The sequence below is a fragment of the Equus quagga genome, chromosome 17 (genome assembly GCF_021613505.1).
Source record: "Equus quagga isolate Etosha38 chromosome 17, UCLA_HA_Equagga_1.0, whole genome shotgun sequence".
Classification (NCBI taxonomy): domain Eukaryota; kingdom Metazoa; phylum Chordata; class Mammalia; order Perissodactyla; family Equidae; genus Equus; species Equus quagga.
The window spans coordinates 4,372,226-4,390,488 of record NC_060283.1 but is presented as its reverse complement, the minus strand read 5'-3'; the positions used below and the strand labels follow the sequence as shown (position 1 = coordinate 4,390,488).

At 54.8% G+C, this 18,263-nt stretch overlaps 1 protein-coding gene across 4 annotated transcripts in view; it reads right to left on the bottom strand.

The window, feature by feature from the left end:
* Positions 1-18,263, bottom strand: part of CPT1A (carnitine palmitoyltransferase 1A) — a 64,019-nt gene that overhangs the window by 44,576 nt on the left and 1,180 nt on the right. The window contains exons 1-2 of one of the 4 annotated variants that reach the window (XM_046643266.1): positions 17,885-18,214; positions 2,129-2,282 (exon numbers count right to left, since the gene is read on the bottom strand). In XM_046643266.1, the coding sequence (XP_046499222.1) occupies positions 2,129-2,269 (141 nt within the window). In that variant the 5' untranslated portion in view covers positions 2,270-2,282; positions 17,885-18,214. Of the gene's footprint in view, positions 1-2,128; positions 2,283-12,156; positions 12,424-17,501; positions 17,546-17,884; positions 18,215-18,263 lie in introns of those variants that run through there. The other 3 variants (XM_046643263.1, XM_046643265.1, XM_046643264.1) reach the window with 3 other exon arrangements.

Here is an 18,263-nt window from a genome sequence, read left to right as displayed (position 1 = left end):
GGGTGGCTAAGCCACCTGACCCCGCGGTCACTACTGGAAATCTCTCCCAGAGCCTCCACCTCAAAACTGCTCCAACTTGTGTGTCCAGTTCCTTCCCTTCCTCTCCTCGAGCCAAAACCCTCCTAAAACAGTTTCCCTGAGAGTGACCCCAGGACATTAGAATCACCCAAGGCACCAGTTTTACAGATTCCGGAGCTCCACCCAGACTGCCTCACCACACCCTCGGACTAAGGAAACCCTGCAGGTTAAGGACGTCACTGAGCCAACCGTGCCGTCCTCCCCCACAACCTGCTACACCTAGGATGCCCCAGACCCCAGCTCCAAAGCCACACCTCTTGCCACTCTAGAATCACGATGCTGCTGAACCCCAAAGGATTAACAGGAGACCTCACTCCGTGTCGAGAATCTGCTGTAAGATACTTCAGCCAAAACCCTCCACCCACCCTTAAAAAAAAAAAAAAAAAAGTAGCAGGAGCCGAGGAGGAAGAGATATGAAAACAAACGCAAAACACTGATGGCTGTGGAAACCAGGAGGCAAGTGGGACAGCACCGGATTCTCTTTTACTTTTGTGTATATTTCGAAATTTCCAATTAAAGAAAAATTCTTACTAAAGCTATCATTTTTTTTTTTTTGAGGAAGATTAGCCCTGAGCTAACATCTGCCGCCAATCCTCCTCTTTTTGCTGAGGAAGACTGGCCCTGAGCTAACATCCATGCCCATCTTCCTCTACTTTAGATGTGGGATGCCTGCCACAGCATGGCTTGCCAAGCCGTGCCATGTCCGTACCCGGGATGCGAACCGGTGAACCCCAGGCCACCGAAGCAGAACAGGGGCACTTAACCCACTGGGCCACCGGGCCGGCCCCTAAAACCATCTTAATAAGAGACTGATTGAAATGAAAATGGAGGGAGGAAGGTTCTAGAGGAAATGTCCCGGCTCACCACGTCCCCGCGCCCCTCCCCGCATCAGCAGCAGCGCTGACAGGCCTGCCGGGCCCCCCCTCCCTCCGAGCACGAGATGGTCCTCTCCTGAGCCATTGGTTGGCACGGCCACACCCTGTTCACTGTATGTTTTCGTGTCTGTTAGTCTTGCTGCCTCGATTGTACTAAAAGGTCTTTAAAATCAGAGAACAGCATTTCCACTGGGTTGAAAAGATGGCCACACCTCTGCACCCAAGTTTCTATTTTCCTGATTTGAAGGTAAAAAGGAGGCGCTCCCAGCAAGGCCAGGCGGGCGAACTTTCCTTCCCCTGTGGGTGGTGCCCTCCTCCGCTTCGGGTGGACCACGCCAGCCGGTGCAGGGACAAGTGACACGGGATGTGACCCAGAGCCCACTGGCGGAGCCCAGCGACACCTGTCCAGCCAGGCCGGCTGCCAGGGGACCGCCCACCTTCCCACTGTCCCCGCTGTCACCCGCTCCAGCTCCCGGGCCTTTCTCAACAGCCCTCACCTGCGCCACCCTTGGAAAAGGAAAACTGGAGAAGAAACGCACAAGGTGGTCTGGGTCACCCCGGGGAACGGGGAGGGAGCACCTTCGACCGGATGTACTTTCATCCTGTTCGAACGTTTTTAAACAGGCATTCATTTACTCCTTCTGTGATTTTTAAAATAAATTAAAAACAAGGCAGGTGCTTAAAAACAGTGACTGCCTTCCCGCTCGTTCAGGTGAACCGAATTGAGAACATGCAAAGTTAAGTGTGTCTGAATGGACGTGCCGATTTTTGTGATGTTTGATGATTTTATCAGCGAGATGCCTGTTAGACTCGCTGCGGTTTCACACGGCTGGAAAACAATCCTCTTCCTACAATGGGTAAAGGGTTCTGGACTCGGAGCAGGAGATGGGAATTCTAGTCTTTCCTCGGCTTCTCCCGAGCAGGTGACCTGCCTTCTGTGGGCCTGGATTACTCACCTGTCCTGAAGGTACGGACTCCTCCTACCTGCCTTACAGAGTTTCTTCCAGAACTCAGCAACCCAGTGTACGCGAGAGTGTGCCGTCAGCCTTAGAGCACCTCGGAAACACAAATTAAGTGCCAAGGACACTGAAATGCTTGTCCTCCCACTGCACCTCGACAACGAGGCTCGGACGGTCAAGCGAATACCGGACGGATTTAAGCGAGTCGCTGCAAACCTTGAATCGGATGAACTTCTTCTTCCAGGAATGAAGTCCGGACAGATAGATCTGCTTCAGGGCCTCGTGGCTCAGCCGCAGGTCGATCCCGTCCGGGGTGACCGTGAATTGGAAGGCGACGGCTTGGTGAGCCTCTGCCATCTTTAGGGATCCCCTGGGAAGAAGTAGGGAGAAGGTGACACAGTGTAGCGTTTTACAGGCTATGAGAAAACCCCTCGGACGCAGGCGTAATTCATTCTGAATTTCAGTTCGTCCCCCCCATTTAACAGATGTAACAGTTTTCACTAAGAGCCAATTCTGTGACGACCCACGGCGCCCCCTCCCCCGCCCGTCCAGCACTATAGGGACAATCGCTGCCTCTGCTTAGGGGCCCCTGGGAGCGGAGTCCAGGAGTGAAACCCGTCAGCCCTGGCCCGCGTCCTCCAGTCCCCAGGCTCGTGGAAATCCCTCCCGCTTGGCCCCTGGCCGTCTCTCCAGCTGACATGGGAAGCTGGCGTCTGTTTAGCAACGGGCAATGCAGAGGCAGGTCTAATTTCGCCCACCAGCTTCCTGGAGGCCGGCACAGAAGAAATCCCGAGGCTCCAGAAATGAGTCCACCACAGCCCTGAACCCCTAATCTTCAGATGGGAACACAGGACCAACGCCTCGGCCTCTGGCACAAGGGTGGCTGCTGTCCTGGGAAACCATCTCGGGTACCAAAGACGACCCCACGAAAATCAGACGCACAGAATCCCACAAGTGGGCGTTTAGAGCAAGGACCCGGGCCTTCCTGCTCAGAGGCGGGGCCTGAAATCAAAGTGGCATCAACAACCCGAGGGGGTGACCATCAGAGGGGCATGGACCCGCCAGCCCCCCAGGCCATCCCCCCCACCACCGCCGAGCAAAAGAGCGTTCATTTCAACTGCTTCGGAAGGCTGCGGTGTATCCCGAGTCTCCCTCATCCTTGCTCCTGTCTTCTTCCTCGGCGGACCCCTGACACACCACCCCTAGAAAGTGCCACCTCTTCCCTCTCGGCCTCGCTCCCCCGGAGCTGGCCCCTCTGCCACCTTCTGGAGGTGGGTGATGGACCATCTCTTCCTAAACTGTCTGCCCCCAGAGCCCCACGTGGATAAACCAGAAGCTAAAAGAGGGGGCAAAGCTATCAAGAACCATAATAAAAACCCCACATTGCATGCGTGTGTTTTCTCATCACTTGCTCTTTCTCCTGTTTTGACTCATTAATAAGCCTACTGGGTGCAGATGTAGGACTCATCAAAGTCAACGGGGAACAACGAGGCCCAGATACAAAAGTCAGACTCGCTCCGTCTTCAGCTCATCAGAACACACGATTCCATGAGCAGGCCGGCGAAAGGCACCCAACTCTCATTCATCTGTTTGTTCAACCAGTGTCTGCTGACTGCATCCTAGGTGCCTGTTGTGGGGAGGATCGATGTCGGCAGAAAAGGTCCCCCTGCCCTCCCACCGCTCAGACAGGGAGGCAGAAACAGCCCAGAAGGATCAGCCAGAGGGCAAGCCTTTAAGCCCAGAGGTAGACCTGTGAAAGGACTGGAGGTAGAAGTCAAGGGCAGGGTGGCAGGAGTCAGGGCTAGTGGCTACAGTGACAGGCAGGGTGGCTCGGGTCAAGGACAGGGTGGTTGGGGTCAAGGGCAGGGTGGCTGGGGTCAAGGGCAGACGGCTAACTTTAAAAGAAGGCCCAGGGGCGGCCATGCGAGGCAGCTGGGTTTATGCTAAGGGGATGGAGAAGCATGCAGGGCTTCAAGGCGGGGGTGTCGGTTCCTGTTACTGTTCTAAAGAGGACCACTCTGGCTGCGGGATGGAGCATGGGAGGGGCTGGGAAGCAAGCCCGGTACGAAGCTGAGGCAGTCTTCTAGGAGAGCGACCCAGAGTGGTGACAGTAGGGGCAGGAGGATGACCCACTCCAGAACGGGTCTCTGAGGCGCCCTGTGGCGGCTTCCGGCTTGAGCCAGTCGCTCAGCGCGTGGACGACAGGATAGGGGCTGGGAGGGACCCGCCACGCTGGACGTCGAAGGTGAGGATGCGGGGTCAGAGGGAAAGGAAGCGGTGGGCACACCTGGGAACTGTCAGCACACAGAACCTGACAGTTCTGCTCTGATGATTTTGACAGAAAAGAGCAAGTGAGCAAAAAAAAAAGGAAAACCTGAGTTGAGTGCAGCCTGCAAAGCATTCAAGAATGGCACACATCACTCAGAGGGCATGGGGCAAGCCACCACGGTCCCACCAGCTCTGAAGAAACATCCCATTTTTGAAAGCAGAAAGATCTCGAAGCTTGCTACAGGTAAACTGAGAACGCTGGCGAGGGTAGCCACGCAAACAGCTCTGAAGCCAGTTATCGAGGCTCTGAGATCCTCCCGGGGCCTCCAGGTTAATTTTTTTGGGGGGAGGGGAGATAAGCCCTGAGCTAACATCTGCCACCAATCCTCCTCTTTTTGCTGAGGAAGACTGGCCCTGAGCTAACATCCGTGCCCATCTTCCTCTATTTTATGTGTGGGATGCCTCCCACGGCATGGCTTGCCAAGCGGTGCCATGACCGCACCCGGGATCCGAACCGGTGAACCCCAGGCCACTGAAGTGGAATGTGCGAACTTAACCACTGCACCACCAGGCCGGCTCCCCCAAGTTAATTCTTAATCCTTTCACCCAGCAAAGGCTTCGGAGTAAACAGGAGGCAGAGCTGTGCACGGCACGCATCTTGGCAGATGAAATGATGAGACCGGCGACCTTCTCAATGATTTACAAGATCTGTCAAGGGCTTTACGCAGAACGTGAAGGGATTATTAATGGCCATAGATTAAACAGCAATATAGTGTTTGCAGCCAATTCTCTCCAAAGGTTTATTTGCTTAGGAACCTGACTTCTGCCAGACAGAGGCAGGCAGACTGAGATTTACAGTCACTTTTCAAGAATAAACAGCCTTGTCAGAACTCTCTGAACTTAACTAAGGATTTATTTGTTTTGATTGATTCAGACTAAGAACCAAATGAAAGAGTCCTGAACGCCCCCAAAATGGACAATTTGGTTTTCTAGTTTCGCAGCAGCCACCACGGCGGTCCTGAGTCAGCCTCTCGCTCTTCCAGCCATACTCGAGGCCTTGCGAACAGCACATGAGCTCGAACGGCTCCCTGTGCAACTCTAACGAGCGAAAATTCCACCACGATCCTGGCAGCCAGAGCCTCATGCTTAATAACATTTCTGTTTTGTAACCCCGCCTCCTGCAGCCATCAGAGAAATGCAAATCAGAACTCCGGCAAAATCCCAGTTCACTCCCACCAGGATGGACGATCCAGTGCTGGCAAGGATGTGGGGAAACCAGAACCCTCAGGCACTGCAGGTGGAGAGGAAAATGGTACAGGCCCTGGGCAAAACAGTCTGGTAATCACTCATAAGGTTATGCACAGAGTTACCACATGACCCAGCTATTCCACTCCTGGGCGTCTGCCCTAAAGAAGTGAAAACATATGTCCACACAAAACCATGGAGGCGGATGTTAACAGCAGAATTATTCACAACCACCAGAATGTGGAAACAACCCAAATGGCCTTACACTGAGGAATGGGTAAATAAAAGGTGGTCTCTCCATATAACAGAACGTTCTTCGGCAATAAAAAGGAATGAAGCCCAGACACCGGCTACGACGTGGGTGAACCTTGAAAACGTTCTGCTAAATGAAAGAAGCCAGACACAGAAGGCCACCCATTGAATGCTCCATGTACTTGAAACGCCCACAACAGGCCAACCCATAGAGACAAAAAGCAGAGTAGTGGCTGCCGAGGGCTGGGGGTGATGCCCAAGGAGAGGAGGTTTTCTGTTCGGGGTGACAAAAACGTTCCAAAGTTGACTGCGAACTCCTCCTTTCTCCCCGAGTACGCCCACCCTAGTGTCCATTCACACTGACTCCTGCGAACAATTCTTACCTCGTGGCATTATGAAATTACTGTTAAATTTTTTGGGGGTGGCCTAAGGTATTTCAAAAGAGCTGTTATCTTTTAGCAATACATATTGAAATCTTTACCAATGTAATTTTATCTTTTATGGGCTTCGCTTCAAAATCATGGTGGGGGCCTGGGGCACGGATGGACAGAGGTATGAACTGGCCAGGTGTGAGAACTGGGAAAGCTGGCCAGTGGGTCCGTTATGCTAGTCTCTCTTCTCCTGCATAAGTCTGTGATCTTTTCTAGTTGTTTCTTTTCTTTTCTTTTTTTTTAAAGATTGGCACCTGGGCTAACAACTGTTGCCAATCTTCCTTTTTTTTTTTTCTGCTTTATCTTTCTGGGTCCCCCCCTGTACAAAGTTGTATATCTTAGTTGCAGGTCCTTCTAGCTGTGGGATGTGGGACGCCGCCTCAACGTGGCCTGACGAGCAGTGCCAGTCCGTGCCCAGGATCCGAACCCTGGGCAGCCGCAGCGGAGCGTGCGAACTTAACCACTTGGCCACGGAGCCAGCCCCTCTAGTCGTTTCTTAAAATACGTTTAATGAAATAAACACATGTCTGCTGAAGCTGGTGCGAAATCTCAGGCTTGGAGAGCAACTCTCAAAGCTCCCCAGACCCTTTAAGGGCTCCTCTGTGGCCGCCTTCCGGGGAGCACACACATCTCACCCGTCAGCCACATAGATCCGCCATCAAGCATCAGCCGAGAGACAGCCAGGCCCCACAGCCCGCAAGGAGAGAAGATAAAATCAGGAGGGGCAGAGGTCTCCAGGGTCGTTGCTGCCCACAAGCCTGTCCTGGCACTCGTCCACGGGGTGCGCAGCATAGAAACACCTGCTGGACCCACCCACCTCCACCTGGTGCAGTAAGAAAAGAGGAGGAGCAAGGTGGCCTGTCGGTCACACACCCTCTGCCCCATAGCACCCTCGAAGGGACAGCCACCTCTGCACTGGCACAGAGCACGCACGCCCAGAGCCTACCTTACCCCCAGGAGTGTGTGGCTGCAACCTGACCACACTGCCCTGCCTGTCCCACCTCCCAGCCGCCCTGAAACAGCCGCCAGAGTAACTGATGAAGACACGCCTACCATTGTTCCCCAAAGGCCGGCCTGCAGCATTCCTAACGTCTCTAAACCTGGGGACCTTTTCCATCAAAGGGAAAGTCAGAGGATAAAGCCATTCACCCCTCCCCACTCCCCACGGCCCGAAGGGATGGCGGGCTCCCAGACCAGAGTTTGAACAAACACGGTGAGAATGGTCAGATTTCCTGCTTTGACTGACACATCTCCCCACCAGAAAGCCAACCTGTCCCTCAGGATGCGACACCTGCTCCAGGAAATCAGGTCAGCTGTCCCCCCACCCCTGCCCCGGTGCTTGCATAAGTGCCTGGAGCTGACCCAGGCCTGGGGCCACCCAGGGGTGCCCTCCCCACAGCGGGCCAACCACACCTGCCTCATGAACAAACAGCCGCCAGGTGAAGCACCTGGGCTGGGTGGCAGGGGAAGGGGGACCTGCTCCAGGTGGAAGGCAGCCAGCCCTTACTACGTTCACAGACAGTCAGGGATCATGAGGGCTTCACAAGAGCCCCAGAGAACTTTACTGGGTTAAACACATGCCAAGGCTGTAGTCTGTGTGAAACGGTTTAAATCATGAGATACTGCAAACACAGAAGAGCAGAGAATAGCACCGACATGCCCCTCCTGGAATGAACAGATAGTCCTATTTTCCCATCTTGACTTGACTGCCCCGTCCCCAAGGCTCCCGTCCCGGCTTGGCCTCCCTGGAGTCCTGGGGCACACCCACCAGGATGGGCATGCTTGTCTGGTCACTCTGTCATTGCAGCTGGGAACACCAACACACTGAGAGGACAGCCTTGGGGCCAAGTGGCAGGCCGGGGCTGTGTGTGGATGGATCCAGGCCACCGACACTGGGCAGCCTGTCCTCTGGATCCCTTCAGCCTTCCGGGATGGCAGCAAAGGGCAGGGCCGGGCCGCAAGGGTCAGGCGAGCAGGCGCCCCTGCCCCGCAAGGCCCCCCGGGGCTGGAGGGGGGCTCTGCTATGTCCTACCCATGGCGTACAACAAAACCGTTGCTCTCCGAGCGCCGGCCCCACCTCCAGTTTCTTCTTCCTCCTGGAGAAGGTCACCAGGCACGTGGACGGTCTTGTCAATTTATCAGCTGCTGCCACAGCCCCTCTTTGGCTTCTGAGCTGGGGGTCACCGTTCCTCTTCCAGTCCCTCTGCACCCACAGGGCCTGCCCAAAGCCTTAACTGCTACCTGCGCACACAAGACTTGATGTTTCAGGCTCGTCTCCACTGAGGCCAAGACGAGCCAACGGAAAATGAATCCCGCCATCTTTGCCACCCCCTCTCTACCACCTCTCCTCCTGCAACACGGCCACCGCCCACCACGCCCGGGCACGGACAGGCTAAGGCTTCCTCCAGGTTCCACCAGAACCTGCTGATTTGGAAAGGTATGCTGGCCCCCGTCCCAGTGCCACCTGGGCACCCATCTACCTAGGCGGAGAGAGGTGACTTCCCCCGGGACTACCTATACGCGGCATGACCGCTGGGACCCGCCAGCACAGCAGAGTGTGCACCTGTGCCCGGAGCTCTCGGATGGATGGCCAGAGGAGAGGACACATGTACCGGCAGGAAAAGCAGAAAAGAGAAGGGGAGAGAAAGGATGCAAAGAAGAAATGAGAAGAGAAAATAGAGACGGATGCAAAGAGAGCTGAACTCTCTCTTCTATCATTCACTGTCCCCTCAAATCATCATTGAGCGACTCCTGGAGACCCTTTGGGAGAGAACTCTAAACTGGACAAAACAGTGACAGCAGAAGCACCGTGTGGGAACAGGCTGGCTGCTCCTCCCCCAGAAGGGCTGGCTGGGTGATGAGAGAAAGCCCCTCGGGGACAGACAGCTCACGGGTAAACTGGAGGTGGCTACTGGTAGCAGCACCCACCCAGCTGCTGGGGCGATGTCCAGAAAGTCATGCAACGTGCTGAAGACAGGAGCCCCCCCGTCTGAGATCTGGGACGTCGAGGGGCTGCAGATCCGTCTATTCTCCCCGGCTGTAGGAAACCACCTCCGGCTGCGCCAGGGGGAGCGTGCCCCCCCCAGAGCCGCAGCTGACAGAGAGCTCACCAACCTCTCAGCCTGGAACCCCCCCTGGGATGCAGAAGAGCCCAGGCTGAGCGTGGGAAGCACACCATGGTGCTGCTTTAGAAACCGTGAGGGCCACTAACGGAGAGAGATTCTCCAAGGTCCGCAGCAGAACACTTAAGCATCTTATGCTAATCGGCTCTCGGAAAAACGCAGGGACCCAGAACAAGACGTTCCAACTGAGAACGACGACGACCTATTTATCACAATTTGCAAAAATTCACACCTCTGGTCTCTTACGTGGCTGTTCTCCGGGTCACCTCGGCCTCAGCCAGGCCCACCAGCCATGACCATCTGCCTGCTAACTCAACTCACAGCTGGGAGGCCTTCTGGTCTTTTCGATTTCTATCTCCTCCGTGCTTCACATCTAGCTTTAAGCTCCCCTGTCCCAGGGGCCCGCCTTTGAACACACATTCCCAAAGCACACGCACAGTTCCACCGGTTCCATGTAGCAATTGTGCCTGCACTTGCCGCCATATGACTTTCACTTGTAAGTTATTCGCTTACCCTCCCAAACTAAGCTGTAAGCTTCTCAGGGACATGAATCCGTGTTTAATTCTCTGAATCGAAGCATGGGGCCCACTGACAGTTCTGCAATGCCGAATGTCAAGTGAACAATGTGGGGGGGCGGCGACATTGCAGCATCTCCTTCAATTTTGCTAAGATAACCTTAATTATAATAACTTTGCCCAATGCCTCCTCCACAAATCCTTAGCCCATAAGTTGGGCTGTACTTTTTCAAACGTGTTCACATTGTCCTCTTTCTCCACAATCAATTCCTTTTAACCAAAAACCTTTCACCTCGGAGGTAAGTGACCTGCGCGTCATAACACTGGCCACGTCATCAGGGAGCCACTCGTAAGAGGGGTCCCGTTCCCCTCAAGGAGAAGACCCTGTCCTCTCGCCAACAGGGGCCGCACTGCCCTCCTGCAGTGCGGTACCCCCCCCCCCCCCATCCCTCCCGGCCACCCAGGTTTGGCGACAGGTGGCAGGCTAAGGAGAGGAGATGAAAGGTCATCATGACACAAAGAGCAGCGCAGCTTTCAAAACAAGCCCTGGGGGGAACTGAGATGTGGAAATCACTTCCATAATATACAACAAACAATAAAGCTTGCCATGTGACAGCAGACCAAAACGGTCTTTAGGGCAACCAAGATATGGAACCAAATTACGTGCCTGTAAGAAGTCTCTCACCATAGGCTTGAAATCAATAGATAAGTAGAGAGATCCATAGGTGAGCAGGTAGATACATGTGTAGGTAGGTGGGTGGGGAGACAGACAGACAGATACATAAGGCACACAGATGAATGTCTGTGCTACTAACAACCAAGGTACAAACTCCTCCTTCCACCAGTCTCTGGCATATGCCCGACAATGTGATCCGGATTTCACCTTCATTAACCCATTTCATTTCCACTAGAACCCTAGGAAACGGGGACTATTGCTATCTCCATTTACTGATGAGAAGACCAAGGCTTGGATGTCAAGGAATTTGCCCCAAGGTCACAGCCTGCAAACAGCAGCGCTGGGGGCCGGCCCCAGCTCCAACTCGGCACTCACGTTCTTACTTATCAAGTGAAGTGGTTAAGTATTCGGCGAAAAGTTCCACTTAAGATTCCTACAGTTGCATCACAGATGTAAAATTAGGTCACCCCGTTGTAACCAAAAGGATGTGACTGCTGCCGGCAATAAAACTATAGTAACTACAAACACGACGGGTGCCAACTCTAAAATTATTCGCGCGACCCAGTCTTCCCGCCAGAATTGCACAATTCAGTCGCATACAGGAGCTGGCCCTGCCCGCTATTAAAACGCAGCCACCAGCGGCCCATCTCATCTAGCGGTCAACAACTGTGCTCGAAATCCTCTGAGAAAAGGGCGCCCGCAGGAAGCCACAGCTTAGCGCAGCTGGACTAGCAGGCAGGGTCTCCAGGAGCACAGGCTGGATCTGTCATCGGGGAGAAAGAGTGAGTCTGGATGACAGCGGGGCGCCGCTCCTGGAAAAAGTCTGGAGTGAAGACACCGCAGCAGGCAGAGAATGTGCAGCAGCATCTTTAGCGGAGGGTGAAAAAGTTATCTTATCATCTACAACATACTCTTCCAGTCTGGTGACCGACACCTGGGAGAGTGCTGCTTGGCTAAACAAAGCCAGCGTTGTTCTCCAGGACTGGCTCCACCTTGGGGAAACCACATTTCCGCCATGAGTGACTATCAAGGTGGCACCCAGGCTGGCCTCAGCGCTGCCATCCCGGGAACTGAAAGGAAAGCATTAGGAAAGTTCCGGAAGGGCATCACCAGCCCAGGGGTTTCCCTGAGACCTGCATGTGCGGCAAGGTTCCTGACTCTTCTCAGGTCCCCCACTGTGCTTTGGCACTTAGTATTCCTGCCATTATGCCGCTGGTTCGGGTGAGAACTTCAGTGCAGGCAAAACCTGGCAAGAATGGGAAGCAGAAACAGCTCCTCTCCACCCCCGCGAGGCACACACCCTCTTTGTCCGAGCCACATCCTTACTCACTTGCAGACGTGATTCTCTGTAATTGTGCTCTTTTTCAGCACAATTGTGTGTTTCGCCAGTAAGCATGTATGCAAATACAAATTACTATTTCCCTAACCTCAGGAGGCACCTTAGAAGTGAAACTGTGCCAGTCAAAACTCACTTTATGGGGCCGGCCCAGTGGCACAGCGGTTAAGTGCACGCGTTCCACTTCGACCGGGGTTCGCCAGTTTGGATCCCGGGTGCGGACGTGGCACCACTTGGCAAAAGCCATGTTATGGTAGGCGTCCCACATATAAATTAGAGGAAGATGGGCATGGATGTTAGCTCAGGACCAGTCTTCCTCAGCAAAAAGAGGAGGATTGGCGGCAAATGTTAGCTCAGGGCTACACTTCCTCAAAAAAAAAAGAAAAAAGAAAAACTCACTTATGTTTCTGCGAGGGCTTCACGTACAAGAAAAGCACAGGAACCTTCATTTACGAAGGGCTGGATCTTGAATGCATGACTGCACATTCAATCTTTGCATGACTGAAACCGGCCCACGGTGAACTTCGTGCGGTGAAGTCTATCGTAACAACCCATTCAGGTGTACAGGGTCAATGTGCTCAGTCAAGGCAGGTCATTCAGTGAATTCTGAAGCATTACACTTTTCTTCTACAGCTTGCAAAAAACAACACAGCTTCTGCCTACCCAGGTACTGTAAAAATAAAGCAAATTCAAATGTCACCCTTACAGCGCACCACGTCAACAAGTAATGGCTAATAGATAAATACAGAGAAATGCGATCCTAGCAAGAAAAAGAACTGGGGGAAAGGTCATTGAGGGTCAGATTTTTGCAAAGAAAATACAGAACGTCTTGGCAGGCCCCGATTAGCTGCACTATCTATTCTGGTGTTTTCTCTGGACGCGGTCCCAGAAGGACCTGCCTCCAGGGAACAAGAGAGGACTGCTGGGAGACGCATGCATCCACCCCAGAGATCCCGGACCCTTCCCTCGTACCAGGATGCTGTTCCCACAGACGGTCCTAAAACCACGGGTGGGTGCCCTGTATCTCCCACGCACGCTCTTCACCTTTGCAGCCAGAAGTGCAAATGAGCTCGTCAAACCACATATTCCAATTCGGGGACTGCCGAACCCACTCATCCCCATAAAACCCACCTGCAGCCACGGCAGTGTTTGTCAGAACCTCTATTCGTTTCACACCCTCAAAACTATTCTCACATCTGGCCTCTTGCTGGATCCTCCTAAAACCCCTGTGAGGCAGAACAGACATCAGAGACACCGCCTTACAAAAGAGGAAATGGAGACCCAGAAATGCGCCTGGTGGATTCAGCCCAACGACATCCAGCAGGCGTGGAGGTGATGGGAACACCCAGGCCCGCGGCCTGCGCCATGTCTGAGAAGCAGCCTGGAAAAGGGAGGGAGCACAAGCTTTGTAGAACACAGATCCGGGTTCGAATTCCAGCTCTGCCGCTTTCTCAGACGTGTGCAAGGCCTTGAGCAAATGTCACCAGCTTTTGTAGGACCTGTTTCCCGGCAGATAAAGTATGCATGATACCCGGCCCTCACGTCAATTGAAGGAGAGCTCATGACAGGCCCCACAACGCGGCACGGCTTTATTTAACGCAGGAACACGTTCTTTTTACCCTCCCAACATCAGCCACCTGCTGCCAGATGGTCCTCCAAGAACGTGGGTCTCCATCCTTCCTCTTTCCACTGCCCCTCGCCAGCATCTGATACCCTGGCCAGTTGTCTCTGACACTTAACTCTCAGCAGCGTGGCTGACTTATTTTGAACATACCTTATTGTGCCTCACATCGCACAACAGGGTCTGTTTGAAAAACCAAAACTCTGCGCGTTAGATCTTTTTAAGGACCATAGAGCTGACACTCGGGAAAAACCAGTGATAAATGCATAATTTTATAAATGAAGAATTATTCCACAGAAAGCAACGTTTGAGTTGGAGCATATGACAATTTCTCAAAAGCAAGGTTATTTTGTGCTTGCTTTTAATACATGTTATTTTTAACAGAAAAGGAGAATTCTAAAGAGAGAATTAATCTCTTAACTTGACCCCTCAGACACCCAATGACTCTCTCCTCATGGAGCATACCCCTTACCAAGGTGTCATAACACAACGTGCTGGGGCTGGCCCGGTGGCGCAGCGGTTAAGTGCACATGTTCTGCTTCGGTGGCCCAAGGTTCGCTGGTTCGGATCCTGGGTGCGGACACGGCACCGCTTGGCAAAAGCCATGCCGTGGTAGGCGTCCCACGTATAAAGTAGAGGCAGATGGGTACGGATGTTAGCTCAGGGCCAGTCCTCCTCAGCAAAAAGAGGACTGGTAGCACTTAGCTCAGGGCTAATCTTCCTCAAAAAGATAAAAAATAACACAACGTGCTGAACGCTGTGCTGGGGATCAAGAGCCATGGAAGAGGAAGGCAGGACTGGTGGGAGAAGGGGCCACTGACCCCTTGACCTGGGGAAGGAATGAGCTTGCCGGTGTCCACTCCAGAAGTCCTTGACCACAGCTATAAGGTGAAGCAAGGTGCACAGAGAGGAAGGACCCAGCAGCTCCCTCTGCTCCGTGCTTCCTTCCCAGGAACTCCCCATGCCCCGAAGGACCCTCCCCACCCCCACCCAAAAGCAGCAGCAGTCCGGGCGAGAAAGGGCGTTCAAACTTCCTGTTGCTCATTCAACAGACATCCGAATGCCTACTCCAGCTCACAGAAATGGGGAGGAAGGTGAGTTTAAGAGCCATTTAGGAAGCAGAAGTAGCCAGTGAGGCTTAGGGGACAGCTGGGAAGAATCTAGATTTAGTTTCCTGGGATGGGTGCCGTATCAAGAGTATGGAAGGGGTGGCCCGGTGGCGCAGCGGTTAAGTTCGCATATTCCGCTTCTCCGCGGCCCGGGGTTTGCCGGTTCGGATCCCGGGTGTGGACATGGCACTGCTTGGCAAAAGCCATGCTGTGGCAGGCGTCCCACATATAAAGTAGAGAAAGACGGGCACGGATGTCAGCTCAGGGCCAGTCTTCCTCAGCAAAAAGAGGAGGATTGGCAGTAGTTAGCTCACGGCTAATCTTCCTCAAAAAAAAAAAAGGGTATGGAAGATCCCTTTTTAAGCAAAGAACTCGGAGTCCTCCAATGGGCTGATCATTCTTGGGAAGCAGAAGAGCAGCCGCCCTATTTCCCGACCCTCCACAGGGCGACTACCTTACTCTACACCCTGGAGACGCAAACCTCACTTGGCAGCACAACTTCTTTCAATTATTAACTTCCAAGAACATTCCTGGGTGTAAAAACAACCCACATAGGGGCTGGCCCCGTGGCCGAGTGGTTAAGTTCCCGTGCTCCGCTGCAGGCGGCCCAGCGTTTCGTTGGTTCGAATCCTGGGCATGGACACAGCACTGCTCATCAAACCACGCTGAGGCAGCGTCCCACATGCCACAACTACAAGGACCCACAACGAAGAATATACAACTATGTGCTGGCGGGCTTTGGGGAGAAAAAGGAAAAAATAAAATCTTTAAAAAACAAACAAAAAAACAACCCACACAAAAGTAAAGGGGGGATTTTCCACAGAACTGAGGCTCCCGGGGACCTTAGCCAGAAAGGTCAAGTTGGTCTCAGCCCAGGACCAGCGGAAAACCTAACGTCCACCTGATGTTTGCTAGCAGTAAAAGGTGAAGTTCATCAACCGGAAACAAAATAATCGGAAATCAACAAGCACAAAACATCCCTTACAGATTCTTTTTAAAACATGCCCTGTTCATCCTAGGCTATTTCTAGAACCATCGAAGAAGCTACTAATAGTGCTGGCTTCCGCAGAGGGAAACTGAGTGAGGAGGTCACCTCTGCACCCCTGTATGCACTCTCCCCCCGTTTCCGTTTGCACCATGCGCCTGTGTTTATTGGGGAACAGAAAAGTCCTCGCAGGAAAGGCTCAAGACTGGCTCAAGCCATTCAAAGAACGTAGAGGCCCCGTGCAAGCATGAGACACGGAATCTCCGAAACACACAAGCCTGAACCACAATTCTATTCTGAAAAGCACCAATTCTTCTGGAATTCAATTTCAGGCTTCCACCGGCAGCACAGCTCTGGCCTGCCAATAACCACCATGCAGAGTGACTAAACACTTTTTCCAACAAAGGAAAAAATGCACCGGATCAAACTGCAGAAGCAGCCCCGGAACGGGTGCGCGTTCTTGCCCTCCCACCTCCGCGCCGCCTTTCGACTTCAGGCTGCGTCTTTTCATTGTTCGCTCGGAACTCGTCCTGTCCCCTGGGCCACCGCCAGCAACTGCGGCCGGCACGCCCCGCCCCCGCCCCCGCCCCCGCCCCGCGCCTCCCCCCGCGGGCGTCACGTGACGCCCGAGAAAAGTAGGGGAAAGGTTACGGCGAGCCCCGCCCCCGGCCTGGCGCGTCGCGGGCGCTCAGATCCTGTTCCACCGGCAGTGCCCGGAGAGACCTTCCGGAGCGAGCTGGCGCGTCGCCGGCCCTGCCACCCCGGCGTCAGCGGGCGAAACACGGTGCCTGTTCCTGGGGAAGGCCGAGCCCTGCGTGGCCAACCTTGGGGACACTTAAGAGCAGAGGGCGCCTGAGGACATTCCACGCCAGGAACGCGGCACTGCGCCCCCGCGAGCCCAGAGCGCGTCTGGAAAGGGCTCGCTGCGCAGCCCGAGGAAGCATTAACGGTGTTTCTATGAATGGGCAGGCGAGGCCAGGGTTGCCCAAGCGCGGGCTCGGGCCCCAGGGCTGCCCGGAGACTGAGGCTTGACCGCTCGGTGACCGCGGGGTCGGGGCCAAGGGCGGCAGGGACGCCAGGTTCTCCCCTTCGCCTCCGCTTGTTTTCAGTACAAACTCGAAAAGTTATTTTGGCCTGGGCGTGATGCTGATGGCTGCCACTCGGATGCACACACGCGCACTCCTGAAGATGGCCCTTTTTGCTGTCTGATTCCATCAGCTGTTCAGATGGAGTTCAACGTGCAAGGTCAGGTCTAGCAACATTTCCTTGGAAGGAAACCAGTCATTTAGGTGCGAGAAGAGCCCCCGGGCACACCGAAGCCAAACCACCCAAAACCCTGCCTCTCGATGCTGCATTCAGTTCCCACCAGACACCATGGTCCCAGATGACTTAGCTAGGCACTCCTTCACCTCAACGATAAGCATATCAGCAACAGTAATGTCCTTATACTTACGCCCCACTCAGTGCGAGTCACCTTAAATACTTTGGGGTGGGGGAGGGGGGATGCTGGCTGGCGTCAATCCAAGACCAGCGAGTTCGGCCATTTTTTATTCATTTGGTTCGTGGTTCACGAGGAAAGAAACACGCTTGAATATCTGGACTGACCAGAAACAGGACGCCTGTGCAAGAAAATTGTGTAACAAAATACAAAGTCTGTCCCGAGTTGGGAGTATTAACCTGGTTAATTACTTGGGATTTTTTTTAACTCCTGGAGTGAAAAAAGGAAACCAGCCCTCATCTTTGTCCCCTTCGGCTGTAAGGAAAGCCAGCCCCCGATTTACATTACAAACACGCTGACCCACGGCCCTTCCGAAGAAAACGAAAGAACTGGCTGTCGGCTCGCCGAGGGAGTTGGGTCAGGGGATGCCCGCGTCGGTGCCCCGGCCGCTCGGACGACCTGACCGCGCCGTCCAGACTCGCACACCAAGTTCGCCCGGATTTGGTCACATGACGCCCCCCACCCCCATACCCCCTCCGGCGCCGCAGCTCCGTGGCCCGGCGCGACCTTGGGCGGACTCTCCGCGCCTACCTGCCCTGATGAGCGCCGCACCGGGGCATGGGGAGCGCTCGCCAGCAGAGACCCCGGGCCGGCACCCCCATCCGGTCCACGGCGGGCGCTCGGACCGCGCCAGGAGTCTCCACGCCAAGGGCGTGTCCGGAGCGCAGCACTGCGGGGGCAGGCGCGGGGAGGGGTCCGCGGCGCCCCGCGGAGTCCCGACGGCCGAGCGTCCCTCTGGCTCCCGCATGGGACTCGCCTGCGGGCTGACCGACTCTCGGACTGACCCCTAGACCCAATACTGCAGAGCGGGGTAGGATGAAGAGAAAAGAGAGCCGGCGGCCCTAGTGGCCCCAGGCCGGAGGCGTCCTGCCAAGGCAGGAGAGCCAAGCATCCCCGCAGCTCCCGCACTGTACCTGTTCGCGCGCCGACTGACTCTGCGGCGGACCCCCAGGCCCGATCCACTCCTGGAAGTGGGGATGAGATGGGGCGGGGAAGGGAGCCGGTACTCCTACAGGCCCCGGGCCCGGGGCGTCCTGCCAAATCCGGTGGGTTGAGCATCCCTTCCCGCTGCCTGACTGGACCCGCCCGCGGGCAGACCCACCTCCGGGCGGACCCCCCACCCAACCCACTGCGGGGGGTCAGGATTCCCCATCCCCTCCGTTTCGGGCTCTCTCCCAACTCCGCCGTCCGAGGGGGCTGCTGCGGGTGCCCCTCGGAACCCCCGCCTCGGCAGCCCCCGCGCCCCTCCCGCGCCGGAGCCCGCCGCAGCCCGCAGGGCGCGCCCCCCTTCCT